This window comes from Urocitellus parryii, chromosome 6 (genome assembly GCF_045843805.1).
Source record: "Urocitellus parryii isolate mUroPar1 chromosome 6, mUroPar1.hap1, whole genome shotgun sequence".
NCBI lineage: Eukaryota > Metazoa > Chordata > Mammalia > Rodentia > Sciuridae > Urocitellus > Urocitellus parryii.
The window spans coordinates 149,181,938-149,203,701 of record NC_135536.1 but is presented as its reverse complement, the minus strand read 5'-3'; the positions used below and the strand labels follow the sequence as shown (position 1 = coordinate 149,203,701).

The 21,764-nt window shown below is 37.5% G+C and overlaps 2 protein-coding genes across 3 annotated transcripts in view; both read left to right on the top strand.

The window, feature by feature from the left end:
- Positions 1 to 9,594, top strand: part of Trpm1 (transient receptor potential cation channel subfamily M member 1) — a 129,908-nt gene extending 120,314 nt beyond the window's left edge. For both annotated transcript variants that reach the window (XM_077799379.1, XM_077799378.1), the window contains exon 27: positions 8,322 to 9,594. In XM_077799379.1, coding sequence (XP_077655505.1) covers positions 8,322 to 9,594 — 1,273 coding nt within the window. The remainder of the gene's footprint in view (positions 1 to 8,321) is intronic.
- An 8,749-nt stretch (positions 9,595 to 18,343) lies between these two features.
- The window catches only part of Mtmr10 (myotubularin related protein 10), a 53,100-nt gene continuing 49,679 nt past the window's right edge, over positions 18,344 to 21,764 (top strand). The window contains exons 1-2 of the mRNA XM_077800223.1: positions 18,344 to 18,551; positions 19,118 to 19,178. Coding sequence (XP_077656349.1) covers positions 18,492 to 18,551; positions 19,118 to 19,178 — 121 coding nt within the window. The 5' untranslated portion in view covers positions 18,344 to 18,491. The remainder of the gene's footprint in view (positions 18,552 to 19,117; positions 19,179 to 21,764) is intronic.

The following is a 21,764-nucleotide window of genomic DNA, read 5'->3' as shown; positions in this document are numbered from 1 at the left end:
ATATAGATTTCATTTGTTTATAGTTTCCTTTCATATTAGAATGCAGAAGGCCAGCACTTGGGAATTGTTCTGCAGGCCTGCCAGTTGAGAAATCATGAGCTTGGTGGTTAGATAAATGGCCTTCATGCCTTTTTTTTGAAAGTGTTCTTAAATGGAATAATTGTTGCTGTTAAGTGCTACCATAATGTGCAAAACAAAAACATGGTACTGGTACATCATATAATCTACAAGCAAATTCAAATACAGAAATAGTTTTGAAAGTCAAGAACTCAGATTGAAGGGAAATGGCAAGAAGTAGATCTGATAAGAAATTAATTGGTAAGAAAGAACACTTTGCATCACAGAAGTATCCATCATCCCAAGAAATAGGTCTTTTGAGTTGAATACTAGTCATGTAGAAAAATAATTATACATGATTAGACCAAACAATTTGAAATATCCAGGGAGAGTATTTATACATTTTTAAAGAAATATTGTTTTGAAACTGTTCAAAACCACACAATAAAGAATGCAGTCATGTTAATCTAATTAAATAATATCTAAACCCAGGATAGCAACACACATTTATATGTAATGGTTAGGTCTTTGGCAGCACACAGACAACTTTTATTTGTCCGGTGCTTCTACAAACATCAGAGGTAGCTGCAAGTTCTAGAATAGGTTTTCCCAAATCAGGAATACCACATGCTTGGTGTTTGAGATCCTCAAGTTCTAAGAGAATTTCATTTTTTTTCCATTTTGATGATGATGGCATATTTGTGAAGGATATTGGAGCAAATTTAAGGATAAAGAACCAGACAAGGCAGAAAGGGAGAACAAGGAAGGTGAGTTCTGGAGTTCACAACTTGATTTTTATTGTAAAGTATAATAACTGAAATGGAAATTTTTCTATTAAAGATCAATAGCAGATTTGAGCAGGCCGATTAAAGAATCAACAAATTCAAAGATAAAAAATATGATGATTCACTCCAAATAGTGATTCACTCCAAATAGTTTGGAAGTAAAAGGAAGAAAAATTATTCAATGTAAACAATAACCAAAAGAGAGGTGGAGTGACTACATTAATATCCAAAGTAGCCTCTAAGATAAATATTGTTACTAGAGACAAAGAAATGCATCATGCAATGATAAAACAGTCAGTCTCTCTAGAATGTAAGCATATATGCGCCTGATAGCAAAGCCTTATAATATGTGAACTAAAAACTGACCGAACTGAAGGGAGAAGTAGACAGTTCTACAATAACAGTTGGAAACTCTACTACTCCACTTTTACCAGTGATAAAACTAGACAGAAGATCATCAAAGAAACAGAAGACTTGAACATTTCTTTGGCCAGTTTAACCTAGAAGATACTAATAGAACATTCCACTCAACAATAGCAAAACACATATTTTTCTCAAGAACATATGCAACATTTTCCAAAATAAACCAAAGAGTAGGCCATGAAACAAGTCTCAAAAAGCTTTGAAACATTTGAAGTTGTATATTTTCCAACTACAATGAAATTAAATTGTTATTACAACAGGAAATAAAAAATTCATTAATATGACAATTAACATACTATTAAATAACAAGTGGATCAAAGAAGAAATCAGAAGAGAAAGAACACCTCAAGGTGGGTGAACAAATATGAAAGTACAATATACAAAAACTTTTGGGATGCAAGAAAAGCAGTACTCAGAAAGATATTTATAATTGTAAAAACCTGCATTTAAAAAGAAGAAATATTCACAAAAGCATTAGAATTGAACTAATGAATAAACCACTACAAAGGTTAAGACTCACCACTGGAGGTCTGATAATCACTGTAGTCTTTGAAACTAAACTGAAATTGGAATCAGCCATAGAAAGCATTTTGAAACATGCAGACTGAATCTAACTAGATTGATAACCTACCAAAACAAAAATATCAATATTCCCCATGGGAATTAAACAAGACTTCAAGTCACATGATAAAATATTCCACAGTTGGATGTAATTCAAAGTTATTTGGGATATGAAAAACCTAGAAAATCTCAACTCACCTGAGAAGGAGATAATCAATAAATGTCAATGCCAAGATAACACAGATAATGGCATTATCTGACAAAGACTTGAATCAAATGTATGAAATATGATATGTCAAGAGCTTTGTAATGTTTTGAACAACTAATAATAAAAAAAATTTTTTAAAAAGAAAATAAAAATATAAAAAACAATTGCAAATAAATGCATCAAAATATAAAAAAAGACTTTTAAGTCATCTATTATAAAAATATGTGAACAAAATTGCAGAGTCTTGAAACTAATGGAGAGTATGGATGTATCAGGAAAAAAATAAGAATTAGAACCAAAGAAAATTTTAGAACTTAAAAATTCACTAGATAAACTTAATAGCAAAATAAAGATGACAGAAGAGTTAGTAAAACTGAAGATATTTCAATACAAATTAACTAATTTGAAAAATAAAAGTAAATTGACTAAGGGTGGGGCAGCCTCCAGGAACTGAAAGACAATAACAAAAGATAAAACATTTTTGTCATAAGAATCCCAGTAGAAAAAAGTGTATGGTTCAGAAAACTTTTAGAAGTAACTGAAAATTTCCCAACTTTGGTTGAAAAACATAAACTTGTAGATTTAAGAAATTTAGAGAACACTACACAGAATTAAATCAGAGATATCTACACCCACATCTTAGAAACTGCTGGGAACTAAAGACAAAGAAAAAACGGAGAACCGCTCAAGAAAAATGACCCTTTACTTCAAGGAATGGTGATCTGAATGATAGCAGATTTCTCGTCAGAAACCACGGAGGCCAGGAAGAAGCGGTACCATGTTTTTAAAAGGCTGAAAGAAGAGAACTGTCAATCCAGAATTCCATACCTAACAAAACTATCCTTTCGGGATGGAGAGAAAAAGAAGACATTCTTTTTGGGGGGCGGGGTAGGGGAGGGGGGGAGAACCAGGAATTAAACACAGGGGCACTTGACCACTGAGCCACATCCCCAGCCCTATTTTGTATTGTATTTTGAGACAAGGTCTCACCGAGTTGCTTAGCACCCTGCTTTTGCTGAGGCTGACTTTGAACTCATGATCCTCCTGCCTCTGGAGCTGCTGGGATTACAGGCATGCGTCCCTGCACCCAGCTAAATAAAGACATTCTTAGACAAATAATTCACTGCTTGCGGAGCAGGTCTAAAAGAATTACTAGCTGGTTCTAGTTATAATCAGGTAGTTAATTGCAGGAGTGAAGGATCAGATCAATATTTAAAGACAATTGATGAAATCCATCATGTTAACAATTTAAAGGAAGTCCCACATGATTATATGAATTATCAATAGGTATAGAAAAAGTATTTGACAAAATTCAACATTCATTCATGATAATAAAAATAAAATAAATTTTAAAACCTCAGAAAACTGGTAGAAGGTAAAATAGAATTTACAGAAAAAAAAAACCCCACACCAACATGTAAAACTAAATTACTTTTTCTTAAAATTAGGAATACAAAAGGACAGCCACTCTTAGCCATGGCTATTTAATAGTATGCTGGAAGTCTTAACCAGTGCAATAAGGCAAGAAAAAGGAATAACAGACATACATCTTAAAAAGGAAGAACTAAAGCTTTCTCACTTGTAAATGACACAGCTGTCTATGTAAGAAAATTACATAAAATTGTTAAGTAACAAAACTAAACAATGTCCTAAAAGTAATAAGTAAATTTATCAAAACTACCAAATAAAAAGGCAACACACAAAAATCAATTTTATTTCTATATACTAACATAATTGAACTTTAAAATTTTTTAAACAACACTGAGTTCAACAAGAGTTCAACAAGAGCTCTGACAAAATGAAATACTTAGGTATATATCTTATAAGATAAGAATGCAATCCAAATGCAAAATACTTTAAAACACTATTAAAAGAAATAATTAATGACTTAAGCAAATAAGGAAATATATCATATTCATGTTTTGAAAGATTCAGTATAGTACAGATTTCAGTTCTCCCCAAATCAATATCCAGATGTAATGCAATACTTAGAAAAATTTCAGCAGTATATTATGTAGTTATGGGCCAGAGGTTTTTAAAAATTAAATGGAGGCTGGGCATAAATGTTCCTACCAACTCTTTTCATACTTGTCCCCCAATGAAAACAACTAAAATATCCTTCAAAATGTACTGAGGCTTGTGCAGGTAAATGGATGGAGTTGGAGATATCATGCTAAGTGAAATAAGCCAATCCCCAAAAAACAAAGGCCAAATGTTTTCTCTGATATGTAGATGCTGATTCATAATGGGGCAGGGCAAGAGAAGAATGGAGGAACTCTGGATTGGGCAGAGGGGAGTGAGGGGAGCAGAAGGGACATGGGGATAGGAAAGATGGTGGGGAATGAGACGGACATAATTATCCTAGGTACATGTATAATTGCATGAATCATGTGACTCTACATCATGTACAACCAGAGAAATGAAAAGTTGTGTTCTGTTTGTGTACAATGAATTGAAATGCATTCTGCTGCCATGTATAACTAATTTGAGCAAATTTTAAAAAGGTACTATAAGTACATTCTAACTAGAAACACATCTTTAGGAGAGAATTAGCTTTATTTTTCTTATTTTTTTGGAATATTGTAATTATAAATAATAATGGGATTTGTTGTTGGAGTCTCATATGTATACAAAATGTAACAATATCATTTGGTCAGTTTCATTCCCTAGGACCTCCTCTTTCTCTCTAAGAATCAAGTTTAATTAAAGGGAAAAAAAGCAAATCACTTGGACTTAGACCACTTTGGTGTTGTATGCTATGTTGAAAATATTTTCCTCTGTGCTAAAAGAAAAGCTGAACTGAGACTGAGAAAACTAAACAAATAACATGCTTGCTGATTAATCATATCCCACTATGAGATCTGTCATAAATGATGGTTTCCCTTATGTTTTCCTGCTATTCAATATGTAAACAGATGTAGGACTTTTGTCAAGTTGATTGCCAGATAGCCTGTCTTTTCCCACGTGAAATGGAAACCACGGTTTCTTGGATTTTAAGGTTTTTGAAACATCTTTTCATAACTGTGGAAGTCTCAAAACATGGCTAGGAATGAAGATAGTTCATCATTTTTCCTTTTTGTAAATTATTTCAGACATAAGTGAACCTGAACTCCTTTATTCTTTCTTCTTTTACACATGCTGTAAAAACAGCCAGGTGGTGGCATGTACCTATAGTCCCAGCTATGTAGGACCTGAGGCAGGAAGACTACCTAATCCCAGGAATTTGAGACCAGCTTGGACAACATAGGAAGACCTCATTTTGAAGCAAAAGCCTCACTACAGCCTCCCTTGATTTGGCATAAACTGTTTAAAATGTGCGATCTCCATGCTGTTTACAGGCTTGAAACAAGCAGCTGATGATTTTTCTTAACCAAAGCCACTTCATAAAGCATTGTTTCTCCCACAGCTACAAGGAAGGGAGTGGCAGTAGGAATGGAGGACTGAGACATTAAGAAAGACTTTCCCACAGGGTTTGGTAGCTAATTCAAGGTTGGAGGGAGGAAAGGGTAGAGAGGTAAAGGGTGAGAGCAAGAATAAGAGAAACCAAAGGATACTAAGACTTTGAGGTTTCTTTTTAATTTCTGGATGTTTGGTAATGCTGTTATCTGAATTAAGCAATACAGGGGAAAAAATAAGGGGAGAATTATAAAGATCTGAAAGGAAAGATGCTTATCTCTGTTTTACCAGTTTGCATAGCTACATTATCTCTGACTGTAGTATTTGTTAAAGGCAATAAATTTGACTGTTAAAGAGGCACAGTGGCTTTAATATAAAAGGAATCTTGGGTAATAGACATGAAGGGAGCAAGGAGCCATTTGAAAGAGAACACCAAGTCTTACTCAAAAGTGATGGAAAGGGTACAGTAAGTAGTTCTTCTGTGGGCTTCTGAAATACAAGATGAGAGAGAACTCTTAAAACCTACAGGTCTATTTAAAAGAAGGAAATCAGGACTTCTCATTCAAGGTGAATTTTTGGTCCTCCCCAGTGGCAAACTTTCAGGAAGCCATACCCTTCCTGGCTCAAGTGATGTGGCTTCCGAAGAAAACTATATAAATAGTTTTCTCCCCAAGAAAAAAGTTAAGAATAGAAGCCGGGGCCCTGCCACATATCAGAGTGCAGCTGTCAATGTAGCCAATAGAAGAGCTACGTTAGCTAAAGTGGCAATGCAGCTGCAGAAGCAGCAGGGTGTGTGTGGTGTCCACATGGAGCCAGGCACAGAACAGAACTTTTTCAGTGCAAGCACTGTCCAAAAGATAAGAAAAGGGGGGTCCATCGTGTGTTAGAAGAAAGCAAGCAGAACAAGTGAGGTGTGTAGCAAGGGTAGCAGAGTCTTTCTGAAAATAAGCTACAAGCCAAGTGACTACAGAGATTGTCTTTTTTTTCTTTTCTTTCTTTCGTTCTTTTTTTTTTTTTTTTTTTTGTACCAGAAATTGAACCCAGGGGCACATAACCATGGAACCACATCCCCAGCCCTTTTCAAAAAAAAAAAAAAACAACTTTTTTTTCCAAACAGGGTCTTGCTAAGTTACTTGGGGGTCTCACTAAGCTGTTGAGGCTGGCTTTCAACTTAAAATCCTCCTTGTCACTGAGATTACAGGCATGTGCTGTTGTGCCCAGTAAGACTGTCCATTTTTAAGAAAGGTGTGAGAAAAAAAATCAAAGCACAATGGAATCAGATCAAGTTGTTTGCCTTCACACAGGGAGAAATCTGCTGGAACAGACCACCACACTGTTCAACTGGGAGCCAGGACTCCTATGCCCATCCCTGGAACAAATTCAACTTATTAAGTTGTTGGGTTGGTTGGTTGGTTTTTTGATAGTGGGGATTGAACCCAGGGACACTCTACCACTGAGCTACGTCCCCAGCTCTTTTTATTTTTTATTTTACATTTTGAGACTGAGTCTTGCTAATTTGCTTAGGGCTTCACTAAAGTTCCTGAGGCTGGACTCAAACTTGGAATCCTCCTGCCTCAGCTTTCTGAATCACTACGATTACAGGTGTGCACCACTGCAGCTGACTACAAATTTAATTTTTAGAAGGCAGGCTTAAATCCTGCTCATACCTTACTACCTGTTTGAAAGAAATTGTACTGTATATGTTGGAATATAAAACAAAGTCAATTTCAATGGATTTTAGTCCAGACAACATTTATAGTTTTGTAGGCTATTGCCTGATCTTCTAGGCATTTTTTAAAATTACTTAACACTAGGCATTTATAATCTGCCAAGATCTTTTCTTGTGTAACCTCATTAAAGGAATATTAAGTAAAAAGAGTAATTAAAGTTACTGGCATTCTTCAGACAATTAAATGGTCTATTGTCATTCAAGCATATCATCTGATAATCTGAACTTAATTATTAACAATTCATTTTCTGAACCCCTTGAACTTGAGTAAGGACTTTATTTTAACCATTTATTGCTGATGGTTATAGTTAAAATTTCAGAGACTAAGTGCTAGCACATTTGGTCCTCCATATCCATGGGCTCTGCATCCCTGGATTAATAAACCTCAATTTGAAAACATTTTTAAAAATTGTATCTGTAGTAAACATGTACACGTCTTCTCTTATCATTATTCCCTAAATAATTCAGTATAGCAACTCTTATGGCATTTACATTGCATTAGGTTCTGTAAATCATCTAGAGATGATTTAAAGTACATAGGAGGATGTTGTGTGGGTTCTATGCAAATACTATAGCATTGGATATGTAGGACTTGAGCCTCAATGAATTCTGGTATCCATGAAGGTACTGGGACCAATCTCTTACAGAAACTGAGGTACAATTAAATCTTTCTTTATTACTAGCGACAGTGTGATGTATCAGCTAAGGTAAAATGACTGGAGCAAAATTATACTCAAATCCAGCTCCACCACTGATTACCTGTGCACCCTAAGGCAAATTACTCACACTTCCCATGACTTAATCTCCTCATCTCTAAAATGGAGATGATAATAATAGTGCCTATCTCACAGAGCAGTTGTGAGGATTAAGGAAGCCTAGAATAGCACCTGAGCAAGTACTTGTTATTGAATATGTAAGGTACTTGGCAGTATTACTGACACGTAGTAAGCTATCTATGTATTAACTATTTTTCCATTATTTCCTGATATGGATATGTAGGACTTAACTTCACAGACATTTGAGTAGTTATATTAGAGATATTCAAAGATGCCCACCATGATTCTCAAACGCCTGAAAGATCATATAACAATGATGTCATCCTTTTATTTTTTATTATTCAGTTATCTTGGTTTAACAAATATATCCCTTTTGTATTCACCAGAGTTGAAAGCATGTCAATGAGGCTGGAAGAAATCAATGAACGAGAAAATTTTATGAAAACTTCCCTACAGACTGTTGAACTTCGACTTTCTCAACTCGAAGAATTATCTAGCAGAATGGTGAATGCTCTTGAAAATCTTGCAGGAATTGACAAGTCTGATCTGATACAGACCCGGTCCCGAGCTTCATCAGAATGTGATGCAGCTTACCTTCTACGGCAAAGCAGCATCAACAGTGCCGATGGCTACAGCATGTATCGGTATCACTTTAATGGGGAGGAGTTATTGTTTGAGGATTCTTCTCTTTCCATGTCACCAGGGACAGGATTCAGGAAGAAAACCTGTTCCTTTCGTGTGAAGGAAGAGAAGGACTCAAAAATACACCTACTCCCTGAACGCCAGGGCAGCCTTCACTTTTCTTCAAGTCCAAGCCCACCAGCAACACCAGACCGCAATCGACTTGGGGTAGACAACTCCAAGAACACTTCAGAAACCAAAGTAGGTCCAAATATTGGGATTTCAACTGAAGGTGATGAAAGACAGGAAGACTCTAAAAGAGCAGAAACGGTTTCTCCAGATTTAAACCCAACAAATGTTATGCACGGACAGAACAAATCAGATTTTCCAAACACTCAGTTAACAGTAGAGACCACAAAGATGGAAGGCACAATTTCCTATCCCCTGGAAGAAACTAAAATTACACGCTATTACCCCGATGAAGCAGTCAATACTTTTAAAACAATGAAGTCCAGAAGCTTTGTCTATTCTGAGGGAAGAAAGGTGGTTGGTGGGTATAACAAATGGAATGCTGAGTACAGTTCAGTCATGGACCAAGCATGCCCCTCGACAGTTCAGCAATGGACAGCCGAGTGGAAATATCAGGTGCAGAAGATCACACGGTCTCGTAGCACAGATATCCCTTCCATCACGTCAGAAACTGCAGTGCAAGCAGAGCATAAAGAGCAGCCGACAGATAGCAGAGATGAGAATTATGTTTCTCAAAGTATCCCTCAAATCTCTCATTTGTCCTTCACTGTTACTGACAGAATGGAAAAGGAGAACTCATTGTCTGTGAAACCAGACCAAACTTTGGGATTCCCATCTCTCAGGTCAAAAAGTTTACATGGCCATCCTAGGAATGTTAAACCCCTTCAGGACAAATTAGACAGGTCCGGACAAGCCAGCAGTGTAAGTAACCTAGTAGTTGTGTCTGCAACTGCAATGGAAGAACAAAAGATTGAGCACGAGAAAACTTCCACAGAAACTGAATGTTGATCTGTTTTGTTTTGTTTTGTTTTAAACCAGAACCACAAATGGGTGCCATCGTGGCCATCTAAATTTCATCAATTGCTGAAAATGTTTTCATTAAAAAATGCTGGAAATGTGAATTTAAATTTCAAGGCACTACATTTAAAGTAGTATTTTGTTAACATATACTAGCAAACTGAGTCTTTTTAATTGAAGCAGGATCAAATGAAAGTGACAATATGGCAATGGAGATAAACTGATTAATCAGCAAGCAAAATTAATTATTAGGATATTTTTATTCCTGGGAGCCACTGAGTAGCCTAAGAAATGCCTTTCAGCATGTAAATCGCCATCAGGTCACCTAAGAAGTAAGCAAAATGGAAAAAAAAAGAGGGGGTGCTGAGGGGGGATTTAAAATAAGATTATTATGTGCAAGAAGAAGTGGGAAGGAGCCATACAACTCATGAGTTTTTTGTTTATGTTTCAATGTTTTGTTTTTCAATCGCACAATGGGGGGAAAGTACACAATTACATCAAACACACATCACACTCTAACAATTTAGAGTGACCAAGAGTTTTGTTAATGTGTAAAAATAAAATATTCAGTATGCATCTGTCTGTTGTCAAATGGTCATCAATAGCAAACACAAATCAATTGTATCTAGGTGATGGTTTGTGTCAAAGCTATAGCTAAAACCTAAAGGATACACAATCAAGAACAATATAGAGATGAATCTCCAAAAAAATGGAGCTTTATTTAGGAAGAAAGAATTGGATTGCAATCAAGGACACACATGCACAAGCCAGGTTGTGGCTTCTGGTATGTCCAAAGAACAAAGGAAACATTGGGGGGGGGGTTTATTAGGACAGAGAAATCTATGAAAGTTAGAATAAAAGAAAATTCATTGACACTTTCTTTGCTTCTGAAAGCTGGCAAGCTTTAACTGGCAAGTAGAGGCATTTGTATGTAAAGCTAGACTTAAGGTTCTGTTGGTAGGTATGTTGTCAGTTGCTAAGCAGAATCTTAAAGCCAGGGCAGGCTATTCTACTGAATTGGGTCCATGGCATAGTTCTGGATGCAGGCATCTGTGACCTGAGTGTTTTCCTTTTCCCACACCCTCAACTTATTTTAGTGAGGAGTGACTCCAGTTTGTATAATGAAGTTTCACAAAAACAAACACCTATCACAGTATTAGCAACCCATGCAAGAGTTCAGGGGCAGGGGGAACTGACTAGGAACTGTTAAGGTCAGCACTACTCTTGACAAAAAGGAGTGGAGGGGGCATTAAGGGCTCTTCTCTGGCTAGAATGGAAGTTAAAGTTAGACTCTAGGTTCTTATACTCCCCAAATGCAACACTTATAAGGTCTCAGGGGGGCGTCTCTGGAGTACACAGACAGGGACTTCATCCTCTCTGGAGTCACTGACAGCTCTTACTTCACTGAGAAAGAACCTTTGGATAGAGAGTATCTAGGAACTGGTGTAGTGGTGGGCAAGGGACATGTCAGAAAAGGGAGATGATCATAAAAAAAGAGATCAACACTTCCCTTCTCATCAGAGATGCAGACTATCACACCCAGGAGGAAAGAAAGGCATAGACATACAAAAAGACAGATGAAGACAGAGACACATAAAGTCAGAGACAGAGAAACAAATGAGATTGTGGTCTATTCCATGTCAGAGGCTTACTGAAATTATGCAAAGGTAGTGATCAGAGATGGAATACCTACATGTAAATGAATATTTTTTTCTCAAAATAAGATTTGAAAATTTAAGGACTGGATTTATCATAAAGGACTGATCTGCCATTGCTGAGTCATGTGCTCTGAAATTTAATGAACAATAATATTCACTTAATAAATGAAACTATTAATTGCATGTCTACTGGTGCATTGAGACTATTTAATCAATCCTGCCACACACACACACACACACACACATATATATATATATGTACATATATATTTTTTAATTTTTTATACTTGTAGATGGACAGAATGCCTTTATTTTATTTATTTTTACATGTTGCTAAGGATTGAACTCAGTGCCTCCACATGCCAGGAAAGTGCTCTGCCACTGAGCTATAGCCTCAGCCCACATATGTATATTTCTGACTCACTGCTTACCCATATCATTTTAAGTCTTTCAAAAATCTTTCGTTTTGTAACAAAAACACTTTCAGTCTTTTGTCATATCCTAGGGGGAAATAACATATTTCACAGACTAGGTAGGGAAACCTATGACTATTTAATGGAACTGGTCCAAAGAAGGTAAAGCTTTTCTTTAAAATCCTCCATTTCTATTTATTATACAGCCCCCCTTTTTTGAATTTGCTCCCACTTTGCCTCAGGTATGAGACCCATGTCTCCTTCCCTTAAAACCTTGCCAAGATTTGTAATACCTATCTCCTGTCAAAGTGTTAATTGAATGTGAGTTTTGATATAGTGTTTTCTCAGAACGTCTGTCTTACAGATCCAAATGAGTATACATTCTGATGGTGGAATTTCAGAACCTGTGGCAAGTCAACTATTCTTGAGCCCCTTAAACCATATCATATAGCTATTTATGTACTTCACCAACACAGTAGGACTTAATTATTGAGTATCTTTTATTTAGAACTATGTGACAGTCTGCTTGTTTTGACATTACTACATTATTAATTATTACATGATTGCTTCCAATGTCATTACATTTTTTTCCTAACTATAGAGAAGCAAATATTAGGAATTAATGTTCAAAGCTAGCAGTACCTAATACATTAAAATATAAAAACACTTCATATTTTCAAATCATTTAATATGTAACTGTGTAAATAAATAAGATTCAAGGGGAGAGTTCATATACAGAAACACGTTTAAAAATTGTGCAGCCATGTTTTAAAGTTACTACACTTGAATTTCATTATAGTTTCACAACCTGAATGTTCATTAGCAAGCACTGTATTTTTTGTTTGTTTGTTTGATGTTCTTTTTAAAAATTTGAATGTGCATTGATCTGCTGATCTCTCCTTTCTTCCTTTCTCCTCCTTACAATTCATCTGTTGAAGAGCAGGGGCCACTTGTCTTGAAAAATTTCCTACAGTCTAAATTTTACTTACTGAACACTCATTAGTAGTTTGAGGTGTTTTCCTGTTCCTGCATGTTGGCTTATTTAGGCTTGGGTTTATTCACATACTTATTTAGACTTAGGTTTGATCCTTTTGGCAAGGCTGTTTAGGTGGTGTTGCTTCTCCCATCACAAAACACCTGCACCTACATGTCATTTTGTGAATTCAGCAGCTATTGATGCTCAATGCCTAGATCTCTGAATTCATAGGAGGCTGAAAGTATTATTTGTATTATTCAAACTCTATTCTTTTTCTTTTATTGACTGTAATTCTTCCTAAAGAGATGATTCCTTTCACCTACCAGTTAATTGCATAGCAGTGCAGTTCATACAATACAGCAGGCTAATGACTTTCCCCCATATATCTGCCAAATTTCAAAATAAAAAATTTGTTATTTATCTTACTCCCAAGATGACTGATATGGTTCTGTTTCTTAAAAGCATCTTTGCTATTTTACGGTTTTAAACATGTAGGTTGTGCTTTAATCCATTCTAGTTATTATCCTCTGATATTTTCTTCCTTTAACTACTTTGACTGTGTTATTCCCTTTTGTTCTGGATAAAGCATTGCTGCCCCAAAGTCTGATGATAATCTAATTTTCTTTCACCCCAAAGTCACTTTTGGTTATCTAGATAACCAAAGAAATGTTCACATTTTTTAAATTTAAAGAACAACAATTTTTGGGCTGGGGATGTGGCTCAAGCGGTAGCGTGCTTGCCTGGCATGCGTGCTGCCCGGGTTCGATCCTCAGCACCACATACAAACAAAGATGTTGTGTCCGCCAAATACTAAAAAATAAATATTAAAATTCTCTCTCTCTCTCTCCCTCTCTCTTAAAAAAAAAGAACAACAATTTTATAAGAATGTGTTTTAGTGTTGTTAAGCCTATATATATACACACACATATATGTGTGTGTATATATATACACACACATACATATATATATATATATATATATATATATATATATATATATATATGTAGCTTTTCACTTCTTTTGAAATATTGTTTGTAGTATTTGTTCGGTTTCCTTATTTTCCTCCTCACCTTTTTTTTTCCCCCTCTATGGACTAGAGACTCCTGTTATCTGTATGGTGGATCCTATTTGTATCTCTTCAATGTTTGCCACTTTCTCTGTTTTCTTTCATTGCTTTTTGACCTTTAAATTCTTTCTTCCGGCTGGGCACAGTGGTGCACATCTGTACCCAGCAGCTTGGAAGACTGAAGCTGGAGGATTGCAAGTTCAAAACCAGCCTCAGCAACTTACTGAGGCCCTAAGTAATTCAGTGAGACCCTATCTCAACATAAAATATAAAAAAGGGCCAAAGATGTGGCTCAGTGGTTAAGTGCCCCCCGGGTTCAATTCCTGGTACCATCTACTTCTCTTAATGCACAATCAGTTGTGTTTATTGATCCTTGGGTTTCCTTTAGTTTACTTTTCATTTCAGGAATAATTTCTTATTTCTAGTTCTACTCATTTCAGGTGTTTCTAGTTCTAATTTATATAGTTCTTTATGACTCATCATGTTCCTTTTTTTTTTTTTTTTGGCTCACTTTAAAATAGTAGACGGTAATTTTGATTTGCTTAGAAAGCACATCTTTCTGGTATGCTTTTGTTGTCTGTAGGAATGTTATTCTGTTCTTGTTCTCTTTTGGTACAATACTTTTCTAAGGGATTTGACTTCCATACTTTCATGTGGTTATTTTTATGTGAAATTGTTTTCTTGAACTTTTTGAAGGAGGTTATTTGAAGAATTTCTTTTCTAACTTCTGTTAGAGAACATCTTCTGTTTTTACCTTTTTTTTTTTTCTTTTTTGCAGTGGGGATTGAACTCAAAGGCACTTACTTGACCACTGAGCCACATTTCCAGATCTTTTTTTTTAAATTTTATTTAGAGACAGGGTCTCACTGAGTTGTTCAGTGCCTCGCTTTTGCTGAGGCTGGCTTTGAACTCAGGATCCTCCTGCCTCAGCCATAGGATTACAGGTATGCACCGCTGCACCTGGATTTACCATGTATTTAAAATATTTTTAATTAAAATATTTTAAATTCAGCTTATTTTTGGAGATAATCTTGTTCTTCATTTTTATCTGCACGTTCTCTTGCCTTTGTCTCTGTTGTTTGTTTTGGTCAATATGGTTTCCATGCTGGGAGTTAGTCCTCTGTGTAGGTCCCTCTCCTAGAAGGAATTCCCGTAGATTTGTTTCCAGAGTTCCTGCAGTTATATTATTCCAGCCCTTTTAGACTTTACCATGAGCCCCTTGCACTCTCATGTTTTGGAGAAGATAAATACCCCTTCCTATTTCTGCTATTGTTCTCAACTTAACTGGCTGGACCTTCTAGAAAATACTTTTTGGCTATTTTGAAGTTTTCCAGATGCTTATTGATTTCCTTTATTGATGCACAGTCACTTTAAGACAGCCCTTGGTTGTTAGTACCACATGCTTCTATATTGCAAATTGTGGGATATTGGGTTTTGGTATATATTTTGTCTGCTTTTATGTTTAGACTGAAAAACTGCTGCTGCTGTTATCATCCCAGAATTCTTCAAGAAACAGATTTTGTAAGTTACTTATCTTAAAGAACATATGCTGAGTCAGTGACATCATTTTGTAGAAATGATATACAACTATTACTAACCTCTTCCACTGCTATCACCATCAACCACTTTTACCTAGACTATTACAGTAGTTCCTCAATTTGTTTCGCAGCTTCTCTCTTGCTATACTACTATGGCAGCTGGAATCAGGTCATATGACTTTCAACTCAGAACATTGCAAAGCTTCTCAGCTCTCAAGGCCTATGTGATCCAGCCTGTTGTTTCTCCTCTCCTAGTGCATTAGGCTGCTTGAAACACACAATAAGGGCTGTACCCTGAGGGTATTTACAGTGTTAAACTCTCAGTCCAAAACACTCTTCCTCCTGATTTCCACTTGGCTTGCTTTCTCACTCCTTTTGGTCTCTGCTCAAATGTCATCAATCAGAAAGACCTTCCCTGACCATAGCTAACATATGTATGTAGAAATATATACATTCCCTTTTGTCTCCCCACATTATTATTCTTCACACTTGTTACCATATGACATGTTAAATGTGTGTGTGTAAATAATATCTTTCTATCTAGAATAAAAGTGTTGTGAAAATAGGAACTTCTTTGTCTTAGGATTTTAAATAGTGCTTGGCACAAAGTTAACACTCAATGCAAATTTGCTAACCAATTGAATAAGTGACTAAATGAATATATAAATTATCTAGCACCACCTAACATTCAACAAATGTTAGCTCTTTCCTTGTCAAGGAAAAGGAAGTAATCTTTAGGGAATGTTACTATTCCCTATGTTAGAAGAATCAATAATAAAAACATGTACAAGTCGGGAGCAGCGGCACATGCCAGTAATCCCAGGGACTCAGAAGGCTGAGACCGGAGGATCACAAGTTCAAAGCCAGCATCAGCAAAAAGTGAGGCACTTCACAACTCAGTGAGACCACCCCGTCTCTAAATAAAATAAAAAAAATAGGGCTGGAGATATGGCTCAGTGGTCGAGTGCCCCAAAGTTCAATTCCTGGTACCCCTCTCCCCCCAAAAAAAGAAAACATGTACAGTCAGAAAAAGATGAAGCAGGTCAGAATAGTGACATTACAGCCCCCAAGAAGGGGATGGTCAATTATATAAAACATAAAGTAGGCAATGAGATCACGATCTAGGAGAAGTCTCCAAAACTAGTGCTATGGCCTGAATTATGTCCCCCCAAAGTGCACACATTGACACCCTAATGCCCAATATGACTATATTTGGAGATAGATTATTAGGAGGCAATTAAGATTAAATAAGGGAAATGCTAAGGAGTGATACTGGACAAATCATATTGTTACACTGTGAGCATATAGGAATTTAACAATAAGTCCCATCAATATATACAATTATCATGTACCAATAAAAGTGTGGAAAACAACAGAACTTAAATTAAGTCATAGGGATGAAGTTCTAATTTGACAGGATTAGTGTCCCTATAAGAGACACTGAGAGTTCATAATCTAACTGCCCCTCCCCATTCTGTCATTTAAGTTACTAATCTGTACTATTTTGTTATGACAGCCCAAGCAGATTAATACAACTGGTTATCCAGAAAATCATAAAATTTGGTGCTAAATCAATAACAAATCTGGAAAGCAGAGTTTTTCTATTTTTTAATTCTATGGTCACATACACATGAGAATTGTAGGTCCTAAGGAAACCTGTACAGCAAAACCCAAATCACAGAATAAGCCATAGAAGTATAAGAATCCACAAAATGCTTGAAGAGCATCTGTGGAGAAAAATCCATTTAATGGAGGGAAATAACAGAATATTCATAAAGTAAAAAATATGTGCACAACAGTGTTTCCACATGTACAATACAATAGAATTGACATTGACAACTGTGGTTCCTGGGCAAAATGGATACAAGTGTTACTCAAACAGGTTAACCAGAAAGATCAGCAGGGTTCCAAATCTGGAACAAGTTATTTCAGAAAAAGATAACTTTTGAATCTTTGCTTCAATTTTTTAATATTAGCAACACTCATCTGTATGACTGTGATTCGCACTGGCCACATCAGAGATTCCCCATGACATTAATCATAAAATTCTGGATTGGATTTTATTCTTCAAAGTATAACAAAGACCTACTGTCAACCAGTAGACTCACCAACATCCACCACTCTGGCCTCCTCCCACCAAAGGCTGCTCCATTTAAAAACATTGAGTTTAGAAATATACTTGACAGGTTTAAGTTCTTTGCAACTAACAGGCAGATTGAAGTCCCCTACACGGCTACTCTTGCTAGGTTTTTGATCATTTATCAGCTCTTTACCATCTTTATATGTGAGGATGGGCAAGGAAGGAAAGAAAGGCAAATTGCTTAATAACTTCTTCCACATTAAAGCTTAACAAGAAGATTAGAAATTAACGAACTAAACTGAGCAGTCTAGGTTGCTGGCCAACATCCCAGTCCCTGCAGCACACACCAAACCTGAGCATCCCAGCAGTGAGCTCAACTAGCAGGAGGTCATCCCCTGTCAAGTTTTTAACAAAGACAACAGAGGGGGTGACAGAAGAAAATCTTCACCAAGTTTGAGAACTTTGGAGGGGACTTTATCACGGGCAGTCCAGCCTACACTGAATGGTCACTTTTGGCTGCACGGGTGTGGGTCCTCCACAGCGCGCAGACGGTGTTACTGCTTGAGTCCGGGGCATCAGAGTTCCCTTCCCTCCACCCCGGGCTCCTCACTCAGGGCTTCAAAAACAATGCTCGCCCAAGCTGATGACGAAGAGCAGCACTTCAGGGAGAAGTCCCGGAGGAGGGCGTCTGGGGCGGGGTCGCTATAATAGGGGGCACTCAACGCCATGGCCTGGGGCCGCCGCAGGAGCGCCCTCCCAAGGCCGCGCTCTGAAGATGGCTACCCTGCTCCGCGTCTAACGGTGTCCCCTCTGCGGGCCCGGCAGCCGAAGCTCAGCTCAGACCCTGCGTTCCGGCGTCAGCCGGGCCTACATGCTGGAAGTGGCGGACCGCCAGCCCTGCGCAAGCGGTCTCTCGAGGCGGGGCGCCGGGCTCCTTCCGGGGATGAGCCCCGGCGCCCGCGTAGGCCGGCTCTGCCGCGGCTCCTCCCCAGTCGGGCGGGCGCTCCGCTGTGTCTCCGCCCTACTGTCCGCCCGGCCGGGCGGGCAGCAAACTGGGCCTGGGCGGCCGCTCCGGGAGCTCTAAGGCCGGAGGAATTCAGAGACTTCCAAGCTGCGGCTGGCCCGCGACTGGGCCGGGGCGAAAAGACGGCGGCACCATGTTCTCCCTCAAGCCGCCCAGACCCACCTTCAGGTCTTACCTCCTGCCGCCGCCCCAGGTAAACATCCCCCTCCCCGCGAGCTGTCCTCTCCTTGGCGCTTCCGGGGAGCCGCAGGGCCGAACCCCCCGAGCGGAGGGACCCCGCCAGGCTGTGTCTGTCTGGGTGCCCCCCGCCGCGCGGTTGTCTGAGCCCCGGGGCGCGGAAACGCGCCTCTTTGGGAGCCTCCCCTTCTGTGGTAGAAACTTGTGAAACTCTGCTGCAGCCATTCTCTCTACTCGAAGTCTTGTCCTAGGGAGCGTTCGGAGCCGGGTTTGTTTAGTTCCTAGCCCGGGCAATGGTCCCCACTGTAACCGCCAGCGTGATTGCTGCGCTTGTAGGCATCTGGTAAGAGGAGGTTACTGTCATAAATATAAACACTTGGAACAGGTACAAGCGATTTAAATGTTTTTTATTGTCAGGCTCCCATGGCCATAGATCTCGGTTAAGACGTGAAAGAGTCGAAGTGGGAGAATGTGTGTCTGTCGCATGTGTCATCATGTAGAAAACAGAAAATTGCCTTAGTATCCCCTTTCTTATACGAGAGGGGAGTTTCGATTTTGATTAATTTTGTTAATGTATTTCAGACTGATGATAAGATCAATTCAGAACCGAAGATTAAAAAACTGGAGCCAGTCCTTTTGCCAGGTAAACTTTGGAGTTCTAACAGATTCTTTAGTAATGTGTTTTGGTCTTGGATTATGCTACCGACTAGTATCATGTAATTAACTTCCCTCTTCTATTTATTTTAAATTTTCTCCATTTAAAAATCTGATGACTGAGGGGAGAAAAAGTGTGGTTAGAGATAATAGAGTTTCATAGAAAACTGTCAAGAACATGACTAACTCATACTCTGTTTTGTTTTCTGAAATGTTCATTTTGCAAGGAAGTATATCTTTAATTGCTTGGGTAGTGAAAGTACTTTTTCGCCTTTCATATCTGTCAGCAACCTCATGCATTTGTGATTAATAGTCAGATCATCATTTTAATGTATTTTGATAGCATGAAAAGAAGCTTTTATTATGTTGTTTCTCTGTACTACTAACAAAGCTTAGTGAACTTTGAATTACTTAGTTAGCAATTGTTTTTTGGAGTTGTCAGCTGTATTTGCAAATTTTTTTGTTTCAGTTTAGAACAGGGTTTCCCAGCAGAGTCATTATTGACATTTTGGGGTGGATAATTCTTTGTTGTGGGGGGCTGTCCATAATTTAGCAGCATTCCTAGCCTCTCCTACTACTAGATGTCAGTGGCATCCCTATCCCTTGCCACTAGTTTTGGCCTAGTTGCCACAACCAAAATGCCTCTAATCACTGCCACATCTTTGTGCATGTGTGTGCATGTGCATGCACAAATTACCCTGGGGGACAAAATCTTTTCCAGGCTGAGAATCATTGTTTAAAACAAAATTTACCTTAGAGAACCTTAGAGCTAAGGAATGGTGATAGATAAGAGTTTCATTTTAGGATATAAAAAATATTGATTGATTAGTATTTTGAATTGTGTGATAATTATGTAAGAATTAGGAAAACTCAGTTGTTTAATATGATTAAGGGAAGTAGCCAGATACTTAGGAAAGCCTGTTTTAAATCTGAAATCAAATCAAATACCAATTGTATGGCTGCTATCAACATTTAAAAATGTAAGTTAATACTTAGAGCCAAATTTAGTGAAGTAACTAGAACTTTGGAAGTAGTAACTGAATAAATATGGAAACTTACAATTTTAAAATATTATGTAGGAACAAATGTGTTACAAACATTGTCCCTGTTCCATATGGTAGATTCTAACTCTTTAAAAAGTTTTGTTTTTTTTTTTAAACTTTATCATGGGAATTAGTTATAAATATTTTCCCTTGATTTTGTTAGCACTTTTCACCCACTGTTTACTAATTAATCTTTACACTTTTCCTCAGAATGAACAATAGAATTACCAAGTAACCCTTGCTCCCTGTTTGTGTGCTCTTTTAGTCTTAGTCACTCTAGGCATTTAAAAGGTAGTGGTGGGAAACAGCATTCATCTTGAATGACTGCCTGCCTGTGAGCTCTTGAACTTTGGCTTGCTTGACTTTAATAGGGTGGTTCATAGGCTTTCATTCCTCCTTTTTGATTATGCTTTGACTCTAATAAACAACATGGTCTTAACTGTGGGTACTAATGCTTGATTTTTTTTAAAAAAACTAGCTTTTAAATCTAAGGTATGCTTATGAAAAATGTTACTTAGTATCAGAGAATTTTCTTTCTCATTGAAGGTTTATCTATTCTTTAAAATTACTAAAAACTTCCCTTTCTTCTAAAAAGTCAGTTTTCTGGGGAAGAGTTTAAACCCAGTTCCTGACTACAAGTGATTCTTGTAGAAATATAAGCTAAATCTGGATCCTCTTTTAGTCATGTTATGGGACTCTCTGACCTGTGTTGATTTTTCTTGTGTTGAATTTCATGTCACAATATGTACATGCATTTGTGATGGCTCTGTCATCTAATATTCTATTTGCCTCTGACTTAACCTTATAGAGCACTGAGCCAATCCTAAATTATAGTGTTTTTTGTCCCCCTGACTTCTTCTGTTCTTACCTCCTTGTTCTGGCTTTCTCAAAGTCTTCCTTATTGTGTTCTTATTTTTGCTGTCCTGTTGTGGTCTCTGTTTCCTGCTTCACCTGTCGTCACATTGTGTGACTACCTGAACCCTACTATTGGCCCTTCTTTGGCCTGTAGCCTATTACTCTACCCATGAAATCTGGAAGGCAAGTAAAAAGTTACCTTAAGACTAAGCATCTAGGGATGTAGGTCAGTGGTAGAATGTGCCCTTAACATATGCAAAGCCCTGGGTTTGATCCTTAGTACTACCAAAAAAACAAATACCAAACAACCAAAAAGCCTTTATGATAGGGCTTTTACTAAGAGGAATTGAATAATATAGTTCTGGCCTTTATTGAACTCAGAAATCAAGAGAAAACTTGGCCAAGTCACCTGTGGATTTACCTAGGCACACAGAGCAAGGAGTGATTGTTTGGAGGTATAGTATTGCGTGCTGTACTCCTGCATAATGCCTTTGGTCCAAGGATATTCTACTTCAGTTGCCCGAAGTTTGAACTTTTAATTCCATAAGCAGATGAAAATTAGAACACAAAATCAATTGTTTATTTGTGTGCAGTCACTATGTGCTCTGTTGGAACTTAACAAGGCTAAATTTAAGATGTTCTTATCTTTTATTAAGTAAGGAAAATTGAAGAAAATG